General features: G+C 44.4%; 1 protein-coding gene across 1 annotated transcript in view; it reads right to left on the reverse strand.

The window, feature by feature from the left end:
• Positions 1-20,942, reverse strand: part of SPTLC3 (serine palmitoyltransferase long chain base subunit 3) — a 119,732-nt gene that overhangs the window by 49,037 nt on the left and 49,753 nt on the right. The window contains exons 5-6 of the mRNA XM_040981834.1: positions 10,157-10,281; positions 9,086-9,179 (exon numbers count right to left, since the gene is read on the reverse strand). Of these exons, the coding sequence (XP_040837768.1) occupies positions 9,086-9,179; positions 10,157-10,281 (219 nt within the window). The remainder of the gene's footprint in view (positions 1-9,085; positions 9,180-10,156; positions 10,282-20,942) is intronic.

Here is a 20,942-nt window from a genome sequence, read left to right on the forward strand (position 1 = left end):
GGGTCAAAGAACTTTCTCTGTCTCTCCTTCTATTTGGAGTTCTTCCTTTCCAAGATAAATAAATAAATCTTTTTTTAAAAAATGCTATCATTGGTGCCATCAAGGTTCACAGTGTGAGCGTGTATTTGTGCTCACACATATGCTGCTGATTTGTTGTGGCAAAGCTGTCATGGCATCAGTGATCAGCGCGAATCTATCGGCCCAGCCTTACAGGCTGCTTACCCTAAGTCTGAATCATCAATGAGGAGGTGGAATGGACGGTGTCAGGAACAGTTAGATGTCAGGGTGGGCAGCACGGAGGCTGCTGTTGTGGTGCAGCCAGTTAAGCTGCCACCCGTGACTCTGGCATCCCATTTTGGAATGCAGCTCGCGTGCCTGAGGAGGCAGAACACGAACCAAGCACTTGGACCTCCGCCACCCACGTGGAAGACCCACCTGAAGTTCCTGGCGCCTGGTTTTGGCCTGGCCCTGCCCTGCCTCTTGTGACCATTTGGGGAGTGAACCAGCAAATGAAAGATTCTCTCTCTGTGTCGCTCTGACTTTCAAATAAATCTTTCATAAGAGAATAAAGGAAAAAAAAAAAGTAGGCTGTGCGCGTGGAGGCTCTGACCTAGTGGCTGATAGGTAGGCAGCAGGTCTTGGCTCTGCACGCATCATTACCTGGGGTCCTTGAATCGCTGAGCACTTGGGATAATCTAACTTGGGGTCAAAATCTACAAGCAGGTGTGGGTGACAATGTGCTTGGCAAGCCTGACTCTGCCCCCAACTTCCAAGTCCCGATGGTAGCAGCAAGCCTTCTGTGTCTGGGAGAGCCACAGCTAGGATCTTAGAGAAAGAGGGCATGCGGAAACAAGAGAGCCAGCATCTTCTGGGAAGGATGTAGCGGAGTGTATCCCAAGGGTGCTGTCCTTAGGCTCAGTAGGTTCTGCTTTTCTGTTCTGTGAGCGGCATCACTGCAGCTCCCACCCGGCTTCCTCCTCCCTCGTCTCTCGTGCACCTGTGCTTTCTCTGGAAGCCCCGGTTGGACAGCAGGTCATCCCTCCTGGCCTGTGACTCAATGTGTTCCATCCCTCTCTGGAACCAGGAACACAAGGCTGTCGAGGCTGGAACTTGGGTCTCCACTTTCCATTTGCTTCTGGGTGTGGGTGGTAGTTTGTGGAAGCTACCTGCAACTGTTTATTTTATTTTTTTTTTATTTTTAAAAAACATTTAAAAGGTTGATAGAGATCCCATCTGTGGGTGGCAGGAATGAATGAATCCGACCATCACCGCTGCCTATTAGGGTTTGCACTTGCAGGATTCTGGAATTGGCATTCTGGTGTGGGAGTTGAGTGTCACCCCTAGACCCGCCCCTGCAATCACTTTGAAAGGCACACTTATGTTCCCCACTCCATGGGCTGTTCAATAAAAATATTTTCCCATGCCTTTGCCTGGTAGGTACTCAACGGATGTCCCAGATGTTTCATAAGTACAAAGATGGGTGGATGGCAGGCGCTATAGTTTATTGTTTCCGCATCCCTGCTTCCCAGGTTTTATCCTGTTTTTCATCCATGAAAATTCAGCCAAAATGTAAAATATTAAGTTGTGAGTGTGTAAACACCTGTGACTCATACTGAAGCAGTCATTGCCATTTTAAAGAGGGTGATGAGAAAGACTGTGCTGCCTTCGTAAGGGTGGGGGGGTGTGCGGGGAGGGGGCAAAACCTTCATGGGCAAGTTTGGCAAGGCACAGCAAGCATGGCGTCTCTTCCTTATGTGATCACCGAGAGCATTTGTCACGCACTGAACATCCGCGCACAAATGCTTTCCTCCAGGCTTGCTTTGTGCATCTATAAACACCAGGATACAGAGAAGTGTTGCATGATTTTTGATGGGTCTCTGGGAAAAGTGCAAAAATCAGTAGGAGCGGATGACCTGGGCCAGATATGAGGAAGAGGAAGGTGTTAGGGGCAGGATCTGCTTATCCTGCGTGGTGGTGGGGGAGGCGGGTAAACTTTGGGACATGAGACAAATGGCTGAGCCTAGAATGTGAGTAGAGAGTGTCCATTGCATCTGGGGCTCCGACCCTCTGGGAGCATGCAGGAGTAGACGGAGCACTGAGGTTGGATCTCCTGAGTGGATGTGCTTAGTGCAGGAACAATATAAAACACAGCTGTCGGGGTCCCAGGCAGCAGGATGCTGGCAGCACCCCTGAACCCCACCTGCCGCCCTGGGGCAGAGACACAAGAGATAGATGCTACTAAATAGTGTTTGCATCATTTACCCACAAGGGGGCAGCAGAGGGTGAAACCAGCCAAAAAGGGCAGAAAAACAGCATCTTACTGCAAAACAGGGATTCCAGAGTCTGACTCCTTAGGATGAACTTCCTTCTGTGCCTTTGCTTGGCGTTGTGCCTCCAGAAGGTCACTTCATTAGTCTGTGCCTCTATTTCTTTATCTGTACGAAGGGGGTAATAATAGCACCTGCCTGTTGCATGCCTGTGAGGCTAAAACGAGTGGATCCATGGAAAGGCTGCATTCTGTTTGCCGTCATGGCATCGCTGTGTCTGTCCGTGTAACACTCTGTCTTGGGGCCCCTGCGGTGCCTTCAGGTTTAAGGGCCTTGGCTTGTGAGATTGTCTGAACGACTTTTAGGGTGTGCAGAGTTTTCCCACTAACGCCGGCCTCTTTGTCCTTCCTCCTCTGAGCTTTTCTTTTGCCGCTAGGTACAATTTTGGTTCTTCCTCTCCACTTTCCTTCTTAACACATTCCAAATTCTTGGCCTGCCTGGACCTCTGAGCGGAAGGCGGCACCCCGAGCTGGGGACACTTCTCTTTGTGGCCCACTTGAGAACTGGGGTTGCATAAGCCTTTCCTGCACAAAAGCATGAATTTGTCAGCATTCAACTCTCTGGCCCCTTCTCACATCCACTGAATCAGAGCCTGTGTCTGCACCAAGACCTACGCCTGGGAACACCAGAGTTTGTGAACAGTGTCCTAGCGTCTCCGTTCAGGGATAAGACCCCCTCAGTGCTGAGAGGCTCCGGGTGTTTGCACACTCAGCCCAGGTGTGTTTATCACAGGTTCTTGAGTGCAGGTTCCTGCTTGCTCCCTCTGAGTGCACCAGTGTCACAAGCAGAGAACAAACTCGTTGCCCTGTGTTGAAATCGGCTCCTGGGGCTTAGGCAGGGAATGGCTGGAGACACTCTTTCGTAACACCCCGTGAGCTGTCAAGGCAACCTAAAGATGGCCCATGTGCCTGAAGTTTCCCACAGTAGAGAATGCAGAGATTTTTCATACTTGGCCAACGAGACGCAGTGGCTGCCACCAGTTAAGGGCACCATGCCTCATGATAATGGATTCGTTTTTAAGCACAAGGGACCACAGCTTTCTGGGCCCCACAGCTAGCCCGGCATACGTCAAGAATGTTAGCAAATGCTCTGCGTGCTGTTCATACATCCCCCTATTCAAGCTGTTCATTACAGACAAAAGCCACTCTTTGTGCTTTTCCTGGCTGTGGGAACGTACTGGCCTTACCGAGGAGCTGCCCTCAATTCATCACACTGGGCATTGAGGATCAAATACCCCAGTTGCCTCACTGCTTGGGTGGGCTACCACCAAGATGCTGACACCAGCACCCAGAATTTCCTGGTGAGTTTGAAATCCAGTTGTCTACTGTGGTAGCTACTGATAACGCACTCCTCCTGGCTTGCCTCCTCTTTTCCATCTCTCTGACACACCTGCTGGTGCCTCCCGTAGAGGACTTCCTGAATAAGCGACCTGCACCTGTGCCTAAATCCTTATCTTAGGGTCTGCTGCTGCTGCGGCGGCAACGAACCAACCAAGACCAAAGCCACAGACTTCAGTTGGGATGCTAATATCCACTGCTCACCATCTGTGGGACCTTTGCCCCAGGTCACTCAACGGCTTTGGGTTTAAGTTTCCTCTTTCATAAAGTTGCCTGCATTGTAAAAGCTCAATGCACTAATGATGTGGGTAGTTTAATGTAATGCCTGCACGGGTGAAAGCCGAGTAAATGATAGCTCTGACCCAGCTACTGTCCACATTTACTGTTCGGGAAGGTTCTGCTGCCTACTTTTGAATTATTAGTAATATCCTTTGACTGTTTTGAGTTTTCCCCCTTTTTGAATCCTTCTTCTGTCTAGTTTTCTTTAATTTCATGAGAGAGGGAAGAAGGGGGAGAGAGAGAGAGGAATGATGAATTGGAATTAGTAGCCAAGTCCACAGAGAATTTACTGTGATCTGAGTAGATTAAACCGGCCTTAGGTATATATATATATTTTCTACTCTAAAAGTTCAAGGGCCCAGAATTCTAATTTCCAGTTGCCCTAAAAACGAAAGGGGAATCCACTGGCATTGCATAAATACAGAACACCTCTCCTGCCACAGGCAAAGGAATATTGCTGAGGGCTAGGGAGAAGACGTGACACATAGAATTAACAAGGAAGCAAAACTAGTGTGGAGTTGCATAAAATCCCATAATCCCAGTGTTCCAGAACATTCTGGTGTAGGTGGCCATCCTTCAGAACCTGCTTCACAAGTTACTAGTTTCCATCTAGACTGGTTGTGTGTGTCATCCACGCGCAGGAAGGCAATTTGCCACCTGTGTATCTTTGAACAATCTCCGTATTATGACTGCAGTCTGTGTGGGCGCCCTGTTACGTGGTGCCGCCAAGTGCTCAGCGTTATCCTGGGCAGGGAAGCTCAGCAGAGACGGCCAGCAGCACCTGACGCCCCGCGGGAGGGCGTGTCACCTCGTTCCTTCGCTCTCTGTGGACCTTCCCACTCCCGGCACTCGTCGGGAAGCCAGAGGACACGGAATATAAACTCGCTCTCAAAGGTGACTCTTTCAGGCAGTAAACACGATAGCTGGGAGAATGTGTGAATGCTTCAAAGTGGGGAGAAGCATGTTGGCAGGGGAGATCAAAGGCTTTTGGTGTTTGAGATAGAGCGTGTCGCTGCTGTATGAAGTTGGCACACACAGCATCCTGAATTCAACGCAAAGTTGCTATCTACCCTTCTGCAGCGCTCATCCAGAAATGCGTCTGCAGGCAGTAAATCCAGGTGTTGGCCACGTGGTGGCCAGAGGGGAACATCTGCTTCCTTGCTTTCTCTCGTTGAAGAGGCTTCTGACGTTCATCTTCCAACTTCAAACCCGACAACGGCTGTGCAGAACTTTCATATCTTACATCACTATAGCACTCACTTTTTTCCTTCCATTTTTCCACACTTAAGAGTCCTTACGGGCCTAGCACAGTAGCCTAGTGGTTAAAGTCTTCGTCTTGCACACGCCAGGCTCCCATATGGATGCCAGTTCTAATCCCGGTGGCCCTGCTTCCCATCTAGCTCCCTGCCTGTGGGAAAGCAGTCAAGGACGGCCCAAAGCCTTGGGACCCTGCACCCGTGTGGGAGACCTGGAGGAAGCTCCTGGTTCCTGGCTTTGGATCGGTACAGCACCGGCTGTTGTGGCCACTTGAGGAGTGAATCAATGGACGGAAGATCTTCCTCTCTGTCTCTCCTCCTCTCTGTATCTCTGACTTTCCAACAAAGATAAATAAAATCTAAGATTCCTTATAATTACACTAGATCCAATGGATAATCTGTTTCAGTTATTTGATGGGCAATTTGAACTCCTCCTTTAACCTCAGTGGCAGCTGCCTTGCATCACTGCACTCACAGCGCATGTGCACACGCCGAGAGGTGGCCGTGACTGCAGAGGTCTAGAGAGGCAGAGAGCGCTAACCTTCCTGTGGATGGGATGGTAGACCCTGGCCCTGACTGCACAGAGTTCCTAATGAGCTGGGAAGAACAGCATTTACACAGTCCCAGGACTTAGGACCGAACAATTGTACAATCTCGGACAAGTTGCTTAATCCTGAACTTCCTCATTGGTAAACTCCTAATTCATGGAATTTTCAACAGAGCTGAGTAATAAGAAAAGGCCACTGACTCAGCGTCCAGCACTGACTGTATTTTCAGTGTTAGAGGCAGGTATAAAATAATTACAACTACCATTTATTGTCACAATAAAGATAATAAGTATCATCTATCGTCCAGAAGTATAAAGGGAGGGTACGAGCAATAAGTTACTGAGTGTTAAAGAGTTTTAGATTTAATTCCTATTCCAAATGATTTTTTAAAATTATTGAGTGATCATAATGGGGAGAAGTGAGGGAAGGAGAGGTAATGAAAGGAGAAAAGTGGAGTGGAGGGAAGGGGCTTAAGGGAGAAGACAGCTCCCACTTGCTGGTTGGTTCACGTCCCCTAAGAATGCTGCAGGTGGCAGCACTGAGCCCAGCTAAGAGTCAGGAACTCAGTGCCATCCGCCAGGGGTGGCAACAGCCCAGCAACCCGAGCTCTCGCTGTAGCCTCCTGAGTCTGCATTCCCAGGAGCCTCAAGTTAGGGGCAGGAGCTGGGAATGAGACCCAGCTCTCTGATACAGCATATAGGGGTCCTAACCGCTGGCCTAAATGCTTGTGTCAAAACTTAACTCATGCATTATAATTTTAGTTAAGAATGAAATCTTTAAAACAATAATTTATTTGTAAGTAATTTCACAGTTCACTGAAAGAAACTGCATGAATAATACTACAAACAGCAGTCTCATAGATTTCGCCCAGGTTAATCCATGGACACTGCACCCCATTCTCTCTGCTATCCTAGTCATCTCTATCTGTTTGTGCCTACTTGTGTTAGTGTGTTTGTATGTACAAGCATGCCTACACACACTGCACACACATCATTTTTCTAGGTTGAGTTCTATGCCCCTAACTGGCTCATTGTGCCTTCCTGTGTTCTTCTGACCACACATGCCAATGCTGATGCAGGGTCCCCTGTTGCAGGAGTGGACTGCACGGGGGAGAGGTACTGGCAGGTGGGGCTAACTAACCACCAGTGTGGATAACTCTTCCCCTATAAGCTTGAAGCCAAAGCATACAGGATGCTGCAACAGGGATTGAGTTAGCACTCACCGAGTCTCCGAGTTGGTTTCATGCTGATTTTATATGGCTGCCTAAACATACACGTCTGTATTCTGTACTCTAGGGATCAATGACTTAGCCATAATCTTTGTCAACTGTGGACTGGGACTGTGATAAAACAGTAAGAGGAAGAGTGACAACTGTTACTATGGTAGTGCATGTCTAGTGATAAAGCCCGGGCACATTGGCAAGATCCAAGTGTAACTTAGATTAAAAATGAAGGATTTAAAATTCCAGGTTTCATTTCCCCTCATAATCATAAGGGGAACTCTGAAAAAAAAAGTAGATATCTTAGCCCCAAGCCAGATATCTGGATTCCCTTGGTTTGGAGGTAGGCACAGTCTCTGATCTGGCATGGATGTTTTCTGGGCGAGTCTATTGTATGACGAGGACCACACGCTGCTCCCCTCCTCAGGGGAATGAACAAGTAGGAGATTAACATGGACAGTCATCCAGTTGGATTGTTTCATAGAGATAACAGGGTGACTGTGTCTCCTTCAGGAAGTGAGTTTATCATGTTTAAACATTTACCTGGATGAAACTACACGGGAACACTTGTCAACTATCCTTTATATTCTTTCTCCAGTCAACAGGACCTTTGGCCACCAGGCATCTGTGATGCTAAAGAACCAGAGAATGTAGCGCAGTGCGGCTAATATCAAAGGTCTGTGGGCCCTTCATAAAATTGCTTGCTGGTGAGCTCAGTGAAGAGTGCTCCAAGCATCAATGAGCAGTACTCCCGGTGTAATCCGAGTCTGCATGTGGAAGTCAGTAATAGACAGAGCTGAAGGAGTTTCAGTTGGGTTATCCAAGTTTAAAGCCAAGATTGAGTGTCTGTTGCAAAACTGGTAAATGAGATCAATGGGTTCTTTGGGCTTAGCACTGAGTGGTCCCCAGTGTTGTTCTGCAGGGGCTGGCCCTGAACCTCATTCCAAGGATTCACCCTTACACAGGTGTGAAATGGTTTGGTAAAGGCTTGCTTAGACCTTAGTCCATTCAGGGAGAGCAGGGGGTCTTTTATTTGAATAACTCCACAAGTTCAAAAAGAAGGCTCACTGGAGAAGAGCCTTGCACATTTTCCTCTGTCCCCCAGAGGACCACTGTGGCTTGGCTAGAGATTGTTGCGAGGCAAGCAGATCATTCAGTCTTTGCTCCCCATTTCATCTTCTAGCAAATTAACAGGGATTGGGGCAGGAGAAGGTTGGTGGACCGCAGAGGAAGATGTGATCTGCCTCTCACAAGGCACAGTTGTTTTAGGGAAATGTGATGGGGAGGGAAAGCAGGGGAGAAAGATGGTGAGAAGGAAGAGGGGACTTTTCTGTGTATGCATGCTCACATGCGAATGTACCAAGAAAGAGAGATGTCCCATGACAGAGAGGAACCAGATCAGGATCTTTGAAACAGGAGGTCTTTTTACATCGCACAGTTCAACCAATCATCTCACAGACACCGGATGCAAGGAGGGCTAAACAGCCCACATGAAGTGACACAAGCCATCAGGAACAGAGTCAGACAGGAGAACTCAAATATCTTCTCCACCTCCTTCAAATTATTCCCTAGCATGCTTCACGCTGCCTCCTCACCTCCCTGAAACAGAGCCCCTGTCACCTCCACTCCATCAGACAACCCTGACGTTCAGCAGCTGCTTTTAGGGCACAACATCTCGGCCTTTTCTGAGTGAGGACGGTGGAAGGAGGTATTAATCCAAGGAACAAGCTCATTGTTTACCTGACTGTAACAAAAAAGCTTAAACAAATCTTTAGACTTCCCTAAGGATGCACTCCGGAGAGAGGGAAGAGTTGTGTAACACTTCTTAGCATTAAATGACAATTCCAAGAGAGCAATCACGACTCCAAAAGCCACACGGCACGACCACTAACAGTGCCACCAATGCGTTTTGCTAGCACTTAGAAATCTGCTTGTGTAATTCATTTCAACCATTTGTTCCAGGTCACCAGAGTTTAACAAGCTAGTCGCGAATACAAACATAATTGCGTTTCATTAGGCCAAGATCCCAGTTGCAACAGCAAGGATAAAGTCCCATGAATAATCCTTATGTTTTGGCAGGGGCAAACCGGACGTGTCGGGTAACTGTATTGATACTCACTGTTGTGTTTGAAGGGCCTTATGGTAGCACCGGAGAGTCGGGCCCCAAGCACCACAGACGTGTGGTTTAATTCATCACTTAAAATGAGGCATCCCTGTGCACAAAACAAACACACAGCGTGCAGCCAGTCAGCAAATGAAGGGAAAACACATTGTGGGAACAGGAAGCGCTTCCCTCAACTGTCCATGATGTCATCCTAATTTTTGAATGCTATTCTTAATCTTGTTTATTAAGTTGAAAGGGATGCATGCCCATGTGGGCCTCTGATTAGGGTGGGGAGGGTCCAGACGTGGAGGTAGGTGGGTGAGATAAATGTTTCAGTTTTTTTTTTTTAAACATCTTAATGTTTTTTTATAGAAATTATTTTTTTGGTTTTTTTTTTTCAGTGTAGAATCCACCTTAAGATTCAACATTAGACCCTACACTGTAACATTGCAGGTTGTCATCAGCGTACTCAGAATGAGTGAACTGATTGCTGATACTTCGCTGTGCTTTATACCATAAGATTTTGCTTGTTTTTTTCTGTTTGCATTTTCACACCTGCTGCCATCTTTAGTCTCTTAGCCACCAACATGCTGCAGTTCTTTCAAGCCTCTTTTACTTGTGGCAATCCATCTTTTGCAAAATGCTTCTCTCTTATCACCCAGGGTCCACAGGAACCACCAGCTTTCTCAAAGAAGGGTTCAGGGCAACTGTTTATCCTTGCTCCTGGGTGTGGCTCCCTTCCCTAGGATACCCATTCTGGTTTAGCGTCTTGCTTTCCCAGGAGACTGCAAACTGCATCTACATGCATGAGCAAGACAGTGCGTGGCCCGTGTCTTGCCTCATCTCCAGACCTGTATTTTCAACAGATGGTTTACTGAACTGGCCCATATATAGAGCTACAGTTCTATAAGAAGTAATATGATGAGAAAATCAGCTGGACTCAGCGGGGGCCTTTATTTCAAGCTTTGCTTTGTAATCAGCTTCTCCCTTACAAAAATGATCCTTTCAGCCAAACCTGTAACAAAGAACATTCTCAGAGTTCTAAATGATAGGTGATACATCAGAGAATAATTAACGGGTGCTTACCTTCCCAACTAGTATGGGGATATTCATTGAATTAGTTGCAAATCCCATTCCAAAGACCATAGCTGCTTCGACATTCAGAAATTTAGCCACAAGGTCCTCCAATTCTTTATGCTTATCCAGGGTACCTGTTCAAAAAATCAGGCAAGGGGTGAGCCAGGTGTTTTTCTAATAACACAACATGAAAAAGTCAAATTCAAGTACGTAGCCATCACCCAAAGACCTGCACAAGGCTATGTGTGGAAAGCATTCGTCCCCAGTTTAGAAACAATCCGAATGTTTTTCACTCACAGTGGATAAGAATGTGAGACTACACTGTGGAATATTTAAATAACTAAAGACAGCAATGAGAAGAGAGACTGATGGGCCAGCCAGCAATGTGGATATGGGAAGTCATTCGAGAGTAGAGGCTGAGTGAACTGATGTGTGCAAAGCTCTCTCACACACAGTCGGGCTCTGGCTTGGGAATCAGGATTTCTGTTCCTTTCGCTCTGTGAATATGGTTTTGAACTCCTCTTAACATCCTATTTCTGGAGCTGGAGACTGGTTACGCAAGTGTGTTTCCAGTCCATTTTACTTATGATTAGGGACTTTTTTTTTTTCTATATGTACTTAAAATGCAATAAAAGATTTCAAATGCCACAAATGCTTTCCCTTCTAACCCTCTCTCCTTCTCTCTCTGACGTTCTCACCACACCTAAATGCGAGCAGATCGCGTGACTTCCACGAGGACCAATAAAACCAGTTATAATTTATTGAACCTTTGGAACGTATTAGATAGTGAACTCACCCTGCTGTGTAAGCTACTTCCTTTACTCTTAGAAGGCCGATAATGCAAGTCTTATTATTTTCCAGATAAGAAAGTCGAAGCTTAATGAAGGCCAGATAATAAAATACAGAGATAGTGCAGCCTAACTTCAAAGTCCATTTTCGTGACCTTTCTCTGTCCTTTCTTCTGCTTCCTCTTTGGTGCTTTCTAAAAGTGTGGATATTTTCTGCTTCCTGTGTATATCCCTGAGATTTCCAGATGTGCACTTCCCTGTAGGATAGCCACCGGCGACAGCCTTAGTTCATCTTACGTTCAACTTTTATGGAATTTTAATTCACTTCATTTACTTTTCATCACTAAAGTACCACCAAATATTTTCAACCAACACAACTCCAAATACAGGATTGTATTTCACATTAACATCTCAATCTGAATTGAGTAAGTAAAAACTCTTAAGTAAAAAGTAAGTAACACCATACACTGTATTTTGAAGACTTGGGGCAATAGCAGTTCTGAAGGCTTGGTTCGCAGCAAGAATGTAAAATAATCCACTAACATTGCTTATGTGGAATACATGGTTCATAATGATATTTTTGATATATCATGTTAAACAAAACATGTTCTTAAATTTACTTCTTAAACTTTTAGATAGAGCTATGAGAAACCTGAAAGTTACACAGTATCACGTATTGTACATTTTTATTAGGAAAGTTCCCTGTAAATGCTGTACTTGACGGAACAGGAAAATGCACCTGTGGAAGGATGCCATCCTTGGCATCGCGGCAGGGCCGAGTTGTGGCTAGGATTGCAGTGGGAGGGATAGCGTGAGCGGGTGTAGGTCAGTTCCTAGGGTTCCGGACAAGCCACACTGACACGGAGCAGGTGCTAGCTTGTCCTCTCTTTTCTAACCACAGTTCGTTGATCTCTGTGGCTGTCAGAAGGTAGAATAAAACAAGGATTCTAGCACAGTCAGTTTGACCCAAGACTTGGGATGGGAGTGGGGGTAGGGGTGGAGCTAAATGTGTAAGTCGGAGCAGAAAAGGAAACTGACATCTAAAAAGTGAAACACGAGCATCATTTGTCAGATTTGCTTTTACCTAAAAGTGACTGAATTTTTTTAGAAAATGCTTATTTTTATTGAAAAGTCAGATATATAAAGAAGAGGAGAAACAGAGAGGAAGTCTTGCCATCTGCTGATTCACTCCCCAAGTGGCTGCAATGGCCAGAGCTAAACTGAGCTGAGCTGAGCTGATCCAAAGCCAGGAACCAGGAGCTTTACCAGGTCTCCCACGTGAGTGCAGGGTCCCAAGGCTTTAGGCTGTCCTTGACTGCTTTCCCAGGCCACAAAAACCGAGCTGGATGGCAAGTGGGGCTGCCATGATATGAACCAGTGCCTATATGGGATCCCAGTGTGTGCAATGTGAGGACTTTAGCCACTAGGCTGGCACCAGCCCTAAGAAGACCCCAAGGGGTGGCCTGTGGGAAGGTCACTGGCCTAGGCATGAGCAGAATATTGTGGCCCCACCTCTTCCACAGAATGGAGTCTGGCTCCCTCCCCATGGATATTTTGGACGGATTTCGGAGAAGCATTCTTAGGCTTCTCTGATATTGTATGCTCTTGCCTCTACACAAGATCGCCTTCATGCCATAGCGGCAGCTCCCATTCTATCCTGGAAATGCACTCAATGTACCATCTTTTCTCTGCAATTTTTTTTTAAAAATCAACTTTCCCTGTCAGAATTGGTCATTTCTCCCATATGAGCAACCTCCATCATGTGAAGATTCTTTAAACTGAACTGAGGAAGTCACTGGCTAAATAGTCTCTATCGCAGAAAGAGCACCGGGGTGCAGAGAGAGTATCTGAGAACCCGGGACTTCCACAGGTACTGGTAAGATCATCACAGCTGTTCATTGTGTCATAGATGGCCACGACAACATTGGAGATGTTCTGCTTGGTGAGCACAGTGCTCTCCCACATCAGGGCTTGTAGAATTACTTGAGGCTATTTGATGGATATGGGGTGGTCTAGGGAGGATGAACAGAAGCAGCAAGACAGCTTGGCCATGTGCACCAGCCTAAAAGCATGTGTCTTGGTGAGACACAGCATGTCCAAATTCAGCCTTCCTGGTCCTCTTCCCCATGAGTCTTTCCTCATTCAGAGTAGCACAACAGCTGTATCCTGACCAATCTCCCAGAAATGCATGAGCACGAGTTCAAAATGAATCAGCATGGTATCTTCCTTCCAGCTTGCTCTCTTCAAACTTGCTATCCCAGCATTTAATCTGTAACAGTTGCATCACTGAAAGTCTTTCAGACAATATAGGATGCACTGCCAAGAATTAGAACCAGCCAATCAGCCGACTAGGAATGGGTGTGTCCAAAAAATCATCCTGAGTATCGACCATTCATCTTGATTTAAAGAGTAGGAGGAGAAAGACAGGTGCCCATCTCAACCCTTCAGACAGCAGCCTTTTTCTGAATTTCCAGTGCATGCTGGTTAATGCTTTTTAAATAGATCAATTACTAGTACCGGATGTCTCACAGCTGAGTTTGTTAAGAGCAGTTTTCAATGGAGGAATTTGCATTCATTTGTAGAAAACAGTAACTCAGAATTTAGAAGCAAATTTGAGGGACTCCCTCCAAGGTAGCTGGATATTTCCCACTACAGGAAGCCATGCCTCTGAAAGTTAGACTGGGCTGACCTCAGAAGTAAGGTTCATCAAAGAATAAGAGAACGTGGCTCACTATCGCTTTCCTCCTACGTGGGAGAGCAGGGAGAAACAAATTGGTCATTGGAAAATTGACTAACTTGCTTCTTACAAACACTCAAGTCATATGCTGATTGCATAAGAGCATCAAGTTGCCGGTGGGGATCTGGGTTGGTATTTTGTTAAATCTCCCAATTACAGTTGACATTCTGTTCTTAGTATATGAGTTTTGCCATGTTTTTAAACCCCAATAAAGCATGTCTATAATCCTAGGTGAAGGTACAAGTCAATCCACGGTATTTTGGTTTGTGTTTCTCTGAATGACATTTTGGTAAATTTGAGTGTCAGTCATTAAGAGTCGCAAATTGGCTAGTGACAGTGGATCTCCAGATGGCTCTGTTATGCATATATTGACTCTTATTTTTATCCTTATGGTTTATTCATCCAGGAAGATACATAAAATATGCTTCATAAGTTAAAGAATGCATACAAACTGGGCATATCCTCTTGTCAGCTCTCTAAGCAATATTTCTACATGCCAACCACTGGGTTTGCTGTCATTGGTCAAATCAATTGAAACTGGATTCAGGATAAAGTGTCAGAATTTTGCTTATGGCCTACCTTCTTCTTCTGGGTTTTATTGATGCTCATGAGTTAACAGCAAATACAGCATTGAGTTTGCTGGCCTCCCTACTGACACCAGCTAATAGAGTGTGGGCGTAATGAGCAAGCCTGTTTCATAACTACCAATGCTTCATTGGTGGCATATATGAAGACTATATCCAACGTGTGTGGCTTTATTCCTTTTTGGTCCAGACTGTTATTTTTGTTGACTCTTGCCTGGATTTTACCTAATAGCATGCAATTGTTTGCAATGGGAACTTGCCAGCCACCCCTTTTGACTATTCAATTATGCCATTACCACCATTCTGCCTCTTGTCCACTTTGCCCGAACTAGTGATTCCCGTGTTAAAGCCAGCATCGACCCTTCTGCCCAGGGAATTTCATCTACTGGCAGGCATCACTCAAGATCCCCTGGGCACCCTGGCTCTCTTCTTTAACCCTTTCATGTACAATCTGTTGAAGATTCTGGTGTCGTGTGTGTTCTTCAGTGACTCTAGTTTTCTGACCAACATTCAGTCCTACGTCTGAAACAGATGCAAGTGTTCTTGGGCTCAGAGATCCTCCTGAAGGAGTCTGGTCAAACTGCAGAAACAATCTGTGTTTGCCCACCTACCCACAGCTTCGTTTTAAAACAAAGGACTCATCACCTCTTTGCAGGTTGAAGTGCTAGAAGATCATTAGACCTGTATGTAAACAAAAACCTTCAGTGAAGCCCATCATTAGGACGGGCCTTCAGGTCAGGTTATCCTGTTAGGAGATAACAGCTTTAAACAGAAGGACGTTTCTACCTGCCAGATAGTCTCACTCTTTTTTCTAACAGCTATATTCGCTTGCACACTGCACGGAGTTAAGGTACAAAGTTTTGATATGCCTATAGATACTGCAAATTTACATGTATCATCTTCCATAATTATAGTTGATACATTCTAGTTAGAGCACAAAGCTGTTAAGTACAGTTCTCAGGTTTCACATTAATTTAGATCTGTTTATTCTACATATCTGCTGTTGTGTATCGCATTTCCTGCCCCACCCCATCTGGTCCCTGGTAACCACTCTATATTTGGCACTTTCTTAAAAGAACTCATGTACAAATAAGATCCTGCCATATATATATTTTTTTTAGGTCTGATTGGTTGTTCCTGAAATAATGTCCTCCAAATTATATTTCACACTTACAGAAAAGTCACAAAAATAACACCCAAAATACCCTCCATCTCGATTCTTCCCAATATTATCATTTTATCATATTTTCTGCAAACATCTGTAGGTATGTTTACCACATGTTCTTTAAACATGTGCATACACACATATAGCTATTTCAAGAAGGTCATGGGAAAATAATATTACAATGTTTTATTTTGGAGCAATAATTTTTAAAACTGTACACTTTTTCCACACAATACATATTTCCATGAATAACTTCAAGGCTAGAGAGATTTTTGTATAAAAATAAACATCTTTCAAGTTCTTTTTCCACAAACTTCTTGACATAGCCTCATAGGTGTAACTTCTATTGAATTGCTTAAATTAATTGCAATTGTGATGTCCAATTACCCCTACTTATTTGCTTCTTTCTACAAACAGGGGAATTCTATATGTAATAAGAGTACTATTTTCATGGACACCAACTATCCTCTGTACCACAGACCTAATTCAGATCTTCTTCTCTCACTGTTAAAATCCACCTTTATTTTGAAAAAAATAGATGGAATTGGGATAAAACCACGTGTCATGAATACCTACCTCCCTACTTCATATCATAAAGTACCATGATTCATTTAAAACTCACCTCTGCATATACAAAAATACTTTCTAATCCTCACACCAAGACACATTATGTAACAGCCAAATTTTCCTTGTTTTACCAATGGAGAAAAAGGCAGAGAAAATGATGATGAGACCAAAGGGGACCGAGCTAATAAATATGGACCATCTACTGAACAAAGTGCCAGTGTACCACACTGAAACACGCCGAGTCTTATCTCAGTTAGCTTTCCTACAACAAGAGTCATTATCCTCATTTTATGGATGAGGTTCCACGAGTTGGAGAGTTTGGTCCACTCATAACTCCTTGGAGGCTCAAAGTTAGTCTCAAGCCAAGATTCAAGCTCAGCATGCTTGTCTCTGCAATTATCACTATCCCTTGGCAATCTCCACACCAGGAAACTTGAGCAGCTTCCAGCCTAAGAGATTCTGCAGGTTTTTAGATGCATGAGTATCGAGGGGCCAGCAGTATGATATAGCAGGTCAAACTGCTACTTGTGGTAGCAGCAAGCCATGGCGACTGCTAATTGTAGTTTCAGAAGTTCCACTTCCCACTGCGTCACCTGCTAAAGCACCTGGGAAGGCAGCAGAAAATGATTCCAGTTCTTGGGCCCCTTCTCCCCTTGAGGAGGTCAGGATCAAGATCTTGGCTCCTTGTTAGGCTTCGCCTCACCATGATGGTTCTCAGAGGCATTTGGGCAGTACACCAATGGGTGGAAGAACTCAATTATTCTGCCTTTCAAACAAATAAGTATATATATTTTAAAGTATATGTCTATATATGCCATTTTGAATATAATAGAATACTTTATTGAAATGTTAATGTACGTGTTTTGCCCTTAGGGTTTTTTTTCTTTTATATTTACTATATAATTAGGCATTATTCAACTTTTTAATTTGGAGGAGTTTGATGATACAGGGTTCTAAGTAGAAATTTCTTCCTTCTGTCTTTAGAGGCGTTTACACAAGTTGAAGGAACTTCATCAGACTTACTCTGCCAAAAGAGGCAGGGTATCTTAAGCTGTGAGAGTAAGCTGGAGAATTTGATCAAGACTGTGGCCAATGGGTCCATGCATATCCTCTGGGGGATGGGTGGCTTCCAGGGTACAGTGGCAATTTGCAAGGTTTGGATGCTACATGTTTGGATTTCTGGCCTCACCAGAGACTGCTTTGGATGACTGGGACTGTGCTCACGGAAACAGTTAGCTAGTATGTGATGGAGACCAAAGACCAAGAGACACTATTGATGTTTGGGAGCCATTGGGCACCCTAAAACAACTTCTCAGTTTTGAAGAATGACAGTTTTTCCCCAATGCCCCCCCACCATCCCCCAAAAAGGACTGAAAGTGGTAGATTTAGATTGAGGCTGGGATTGTTAAAACTGACAAACCAGAGAACGAACTGACAGTTCTCACACAGCTGAGTTTTTGAAACCTAAGAACTTCTAACTCATTGGCTTTGCAACCTTAGGAAAAATCATTGTGATTTCAGGACTTTGAAATGCTGTTTCATGAAAGGGAACTAGACTTAGCCAAGAGGGATGTTGCTAGCACTCAGCTCCGTGGTTTCGTTACTCTCATCGCTAACATTTTAGCTTACTTAAGGGACAGAAAATTAAGTCTGGAAGTGGTATATAAGAGGGGTAGATTTTATACTGTGCCTGTAAAGGAGGATACTGTGCATATTCTGTGCGGTTTTTGAGTTCTCAGTTCTTCAGTGGTAGAGCTTATTCCTTAATGGCTCAATAAAAGACACTCAAAGGACACAGCATATCCATCATTTATATGTTTTTTTTTTCCCCCGAGGGATGATGACAAACCGCCTGAATAGGCAGAGGAGGCAGGGGAAACCTGAATAAGCTTCTAGACCCTGAAACCTATATTTTTTCAGCTTTGCCAGTCAGCATCAGGTGAGGTCAGGTCACATGATTAAGCGATGCTCTGGTGGAAGAAGCTAGAGATAAGATGACCAGAGTGGCTTCTATTATGTCACAACGTTTTTGCATCCAAAGGAGGGATAGGTGACCTTCTTTTCTTGCCAAGTTTTTCTTTTGCTGTTCTAAATGTTTGCCTTTCCACTGTGAATTGTCTGAACGTGCGAGGTCGGGGTAGACACTGGTGATGTCCCTGATTTCGCTGAAGTCATAATCAGTGGGTCTGAAGGGACAATCACACGTGTCCACATGAATCACATGAATGAAACTAACTCTATATTCTTTATAAATTTTGTAAGGCTTTTAGCCTAAAGAAGGGGGCCTAAAACTTGATGCTTGTTGATACACAGTGATTCAGAAATCCAAAGATTTTTCTCCTCAGGTTACTTTGATAGCTGTACATTTTAGATGAACATACTGTTTTTTTAATAGAGATCTGAGGAGTAAATTGTTTAGACTCAGTTGCTTTCCCACCATGCACCTCTGCCACCATAGTGTGAAAGCAGAAATACACAGAATTCAGTATGTTCTAATGACTATTTATGAAAAATGGAATTTCAATTGCATATAATTTTATGAGTATGTTTTTCTCATCGCAGTAAAATGCAGGGGGGAGCAGGATTAGTCTAATGATCTCTGGTCTCAATGGTCCCTGGCTTTAGCTATGACCAGTAGTGCATAGTGAAAAGAGGTCTTTCATGGGACTCAAGAGAAAGCTGATGTCTGTTCTTGACTTCCCAACCTGCAAACCGGGGCGACGTTGATTGGTAAATCACCAAAGCAAAGATCTCTGGGCTGTCTCTGCCTCATCCCATGGTATTTGTGTCCAGGGAAAAAACAAGGCAGGTGGTCTATGAATTCCCAAACTGCAGGAGCTTCTTTCTCTGATCACATCCCAGGCATCAACTTGTTGGCAACTATCAGGCTTGTGTCAATCACTGTTCTGACTTGGCTTTGTTGCACCTACAAGGCCAGTTATTCACCTGCAGAAATACCCCTGCTAGTTAAAATTTGGCTGGACTGTAATATCCATCAGTGGCAAGAGAAAGGCAATGACCTTGTCAGAATTCTCCTAAGTTTCAGGAAATTGCCATATAGCCTTCAGAAACAAAGATATACATTCACACTCTCACTCGTAAACAGATCCTCCGAGAGAATCCTCCTTACGAATGCTCTTAAAGGAAAACTAAACAAGTTGGAGTGACATGAAATGAAATCCCATGTATCAGAATTTGCAATAATTTGGTTTGAGAGGAATTGGCAGTATTTGTGAAGAATGGTTTTATTGTGTAAATTGACTAATTGGTGTGGGAATGCTTACCACTTAGGCTTATTTCGTCGACTCCATTGCTTTAAAATATGTGTGTTGCATTCATTTACAGAAGAAGTGCTAATTAGAGTTGCATGTTAACCGAAAGCATGATCTCTTGGAGCAGCTTTTCTGAAAGCATTCAGATAGAAGCCACAGACTGATGTTTATTTAAAATCTGCATTAATTTAAACACAGTGTAAATCCTGGTTATCCTCTCCAAAAGCTTGGGTTGATGAGGCTGTATCTACATCTTTGAGAACAAAACCACAGGAAGAATCTTGATCAACTAAATGATGGTAGGGAACTCAAGTGAGGAGAAACCTCAGCAACTTGGCACATTGCTGCTAACGTGAAAATTACACCGGAACTTTGGATAAGCATGTCTTATTCCATACCGTTGCATAGATTTCCAAGTCAATGTATTCTTTCTGACTTTTTTTTTAAAAACAAAATATTGTAGGCTATTTCTCCAAACTGCAATAATTTGGAAGAATGTTCTCAACCAGGACGACTTTGGGTGTGCACAAATTCAAATACCACGAGGAGAATCAAGCATAACATAGCCCTTCAGGGCAGAGAAGTCTCCAAGTCGATGTGAGTTTTTACTGGCATCTAAATGAGTCCGTGGCATCTCATGAGTTTATTTTCTTAGAAGTGAACCAGTTTGCTTCCAGTTGCTGGAAGAAACTAAAGCAGCAGAAAGAGCTCTTATATGCATACAGAAGATATACACTTCCTGCACTTCTTAACCAATGCATCTTCATGGAGGAAAAATTAGGAAACTACGCATCCTGGTGAAAGTGTTAGGAAGGGAAAGAAATGCAAGAAAAGCTTCAACGTGATTTGCCTGCACCAGCCTTTCCTTGATCGAACCTCCTCGCTTCAGGGATCTTCCGCTGTATTTATCACCAACTAGCCACTTTCCTGTGAAGGACAGTTGCATTTTGGAAAAAGTTTTGTCTATTCTGGACAAGAAAGTCAGGCATGCTGTAAAGTTGCCAGTAATTCTCAAAGTATGTTCCCCAACACAGCAATATCAACATCCCTCGGGAATTCATCTGAAATAGAAAAGCTTGGAATCTTCTTCCAGACCTACTGAGTTAGAACCGCTGGAAGTAGAACCAGCAAGCCATGTTGTTTTGAAGCCCCGGGGTGATGCAGTGTGGTGAAGTGTGAGAGTTTCGGTTTAGAGTCGCCCACTGCCTGCAACACGGCTACTCCAGCAGCCTGGAAGGTCAAGGTTGTCTAATGCAGTGGAAACATTTTGGAAGTGTCAGAACTGTCTTCCATAACACTTTGTCTAAACATCTGATGTCATTTAGTAGTCTATTCACTTGCAAGAAAATTATTCACTCAAGAAACATGAGATTATCTTGAAAAAAAACCCCAGCTAATATCACAAAATAAATATGACCTTTCTTGATGCATATTCCCATATGAAATATATTTTTAAAAAGTATATATTCTGGGGTCCAGTGCGATAGCCTGGTGGTTAAAATCTTTCCTTGTGTGCACTGGGGTCCCATATGGGTGCCAGTTCTAATCCCGGCAGCCCTGCTTCCCATTTAGCTCCCTGCTTGTGGCCTGGGAAAGCAGTCGAGGACGGCCCAAAGCCTTGGGACCCTGCACCTGTGTGGGAGACCCTGGTTCCTGGCTTTGGATCGACTCAGCTCTGGCCA

This window comes from Ochotona curzoniae, unplaced genomic scaffold, assembly GCF_017591425.1.
Source record: "Ochotona curzoniae isolate NIBS_2020 unplaced genomic scaffold, NIBS_Ocur_1.0 contig_3520, whole genome shotgun sequence".
In the NCBI taxonomy this organism is placed as follows: domain Eukaryota; kingdom Metazoa; phylum Chordata; class Mammalia; order Lagomorpha; family Ochotonidae; genus Ochotona; species Ochotona curzoniae.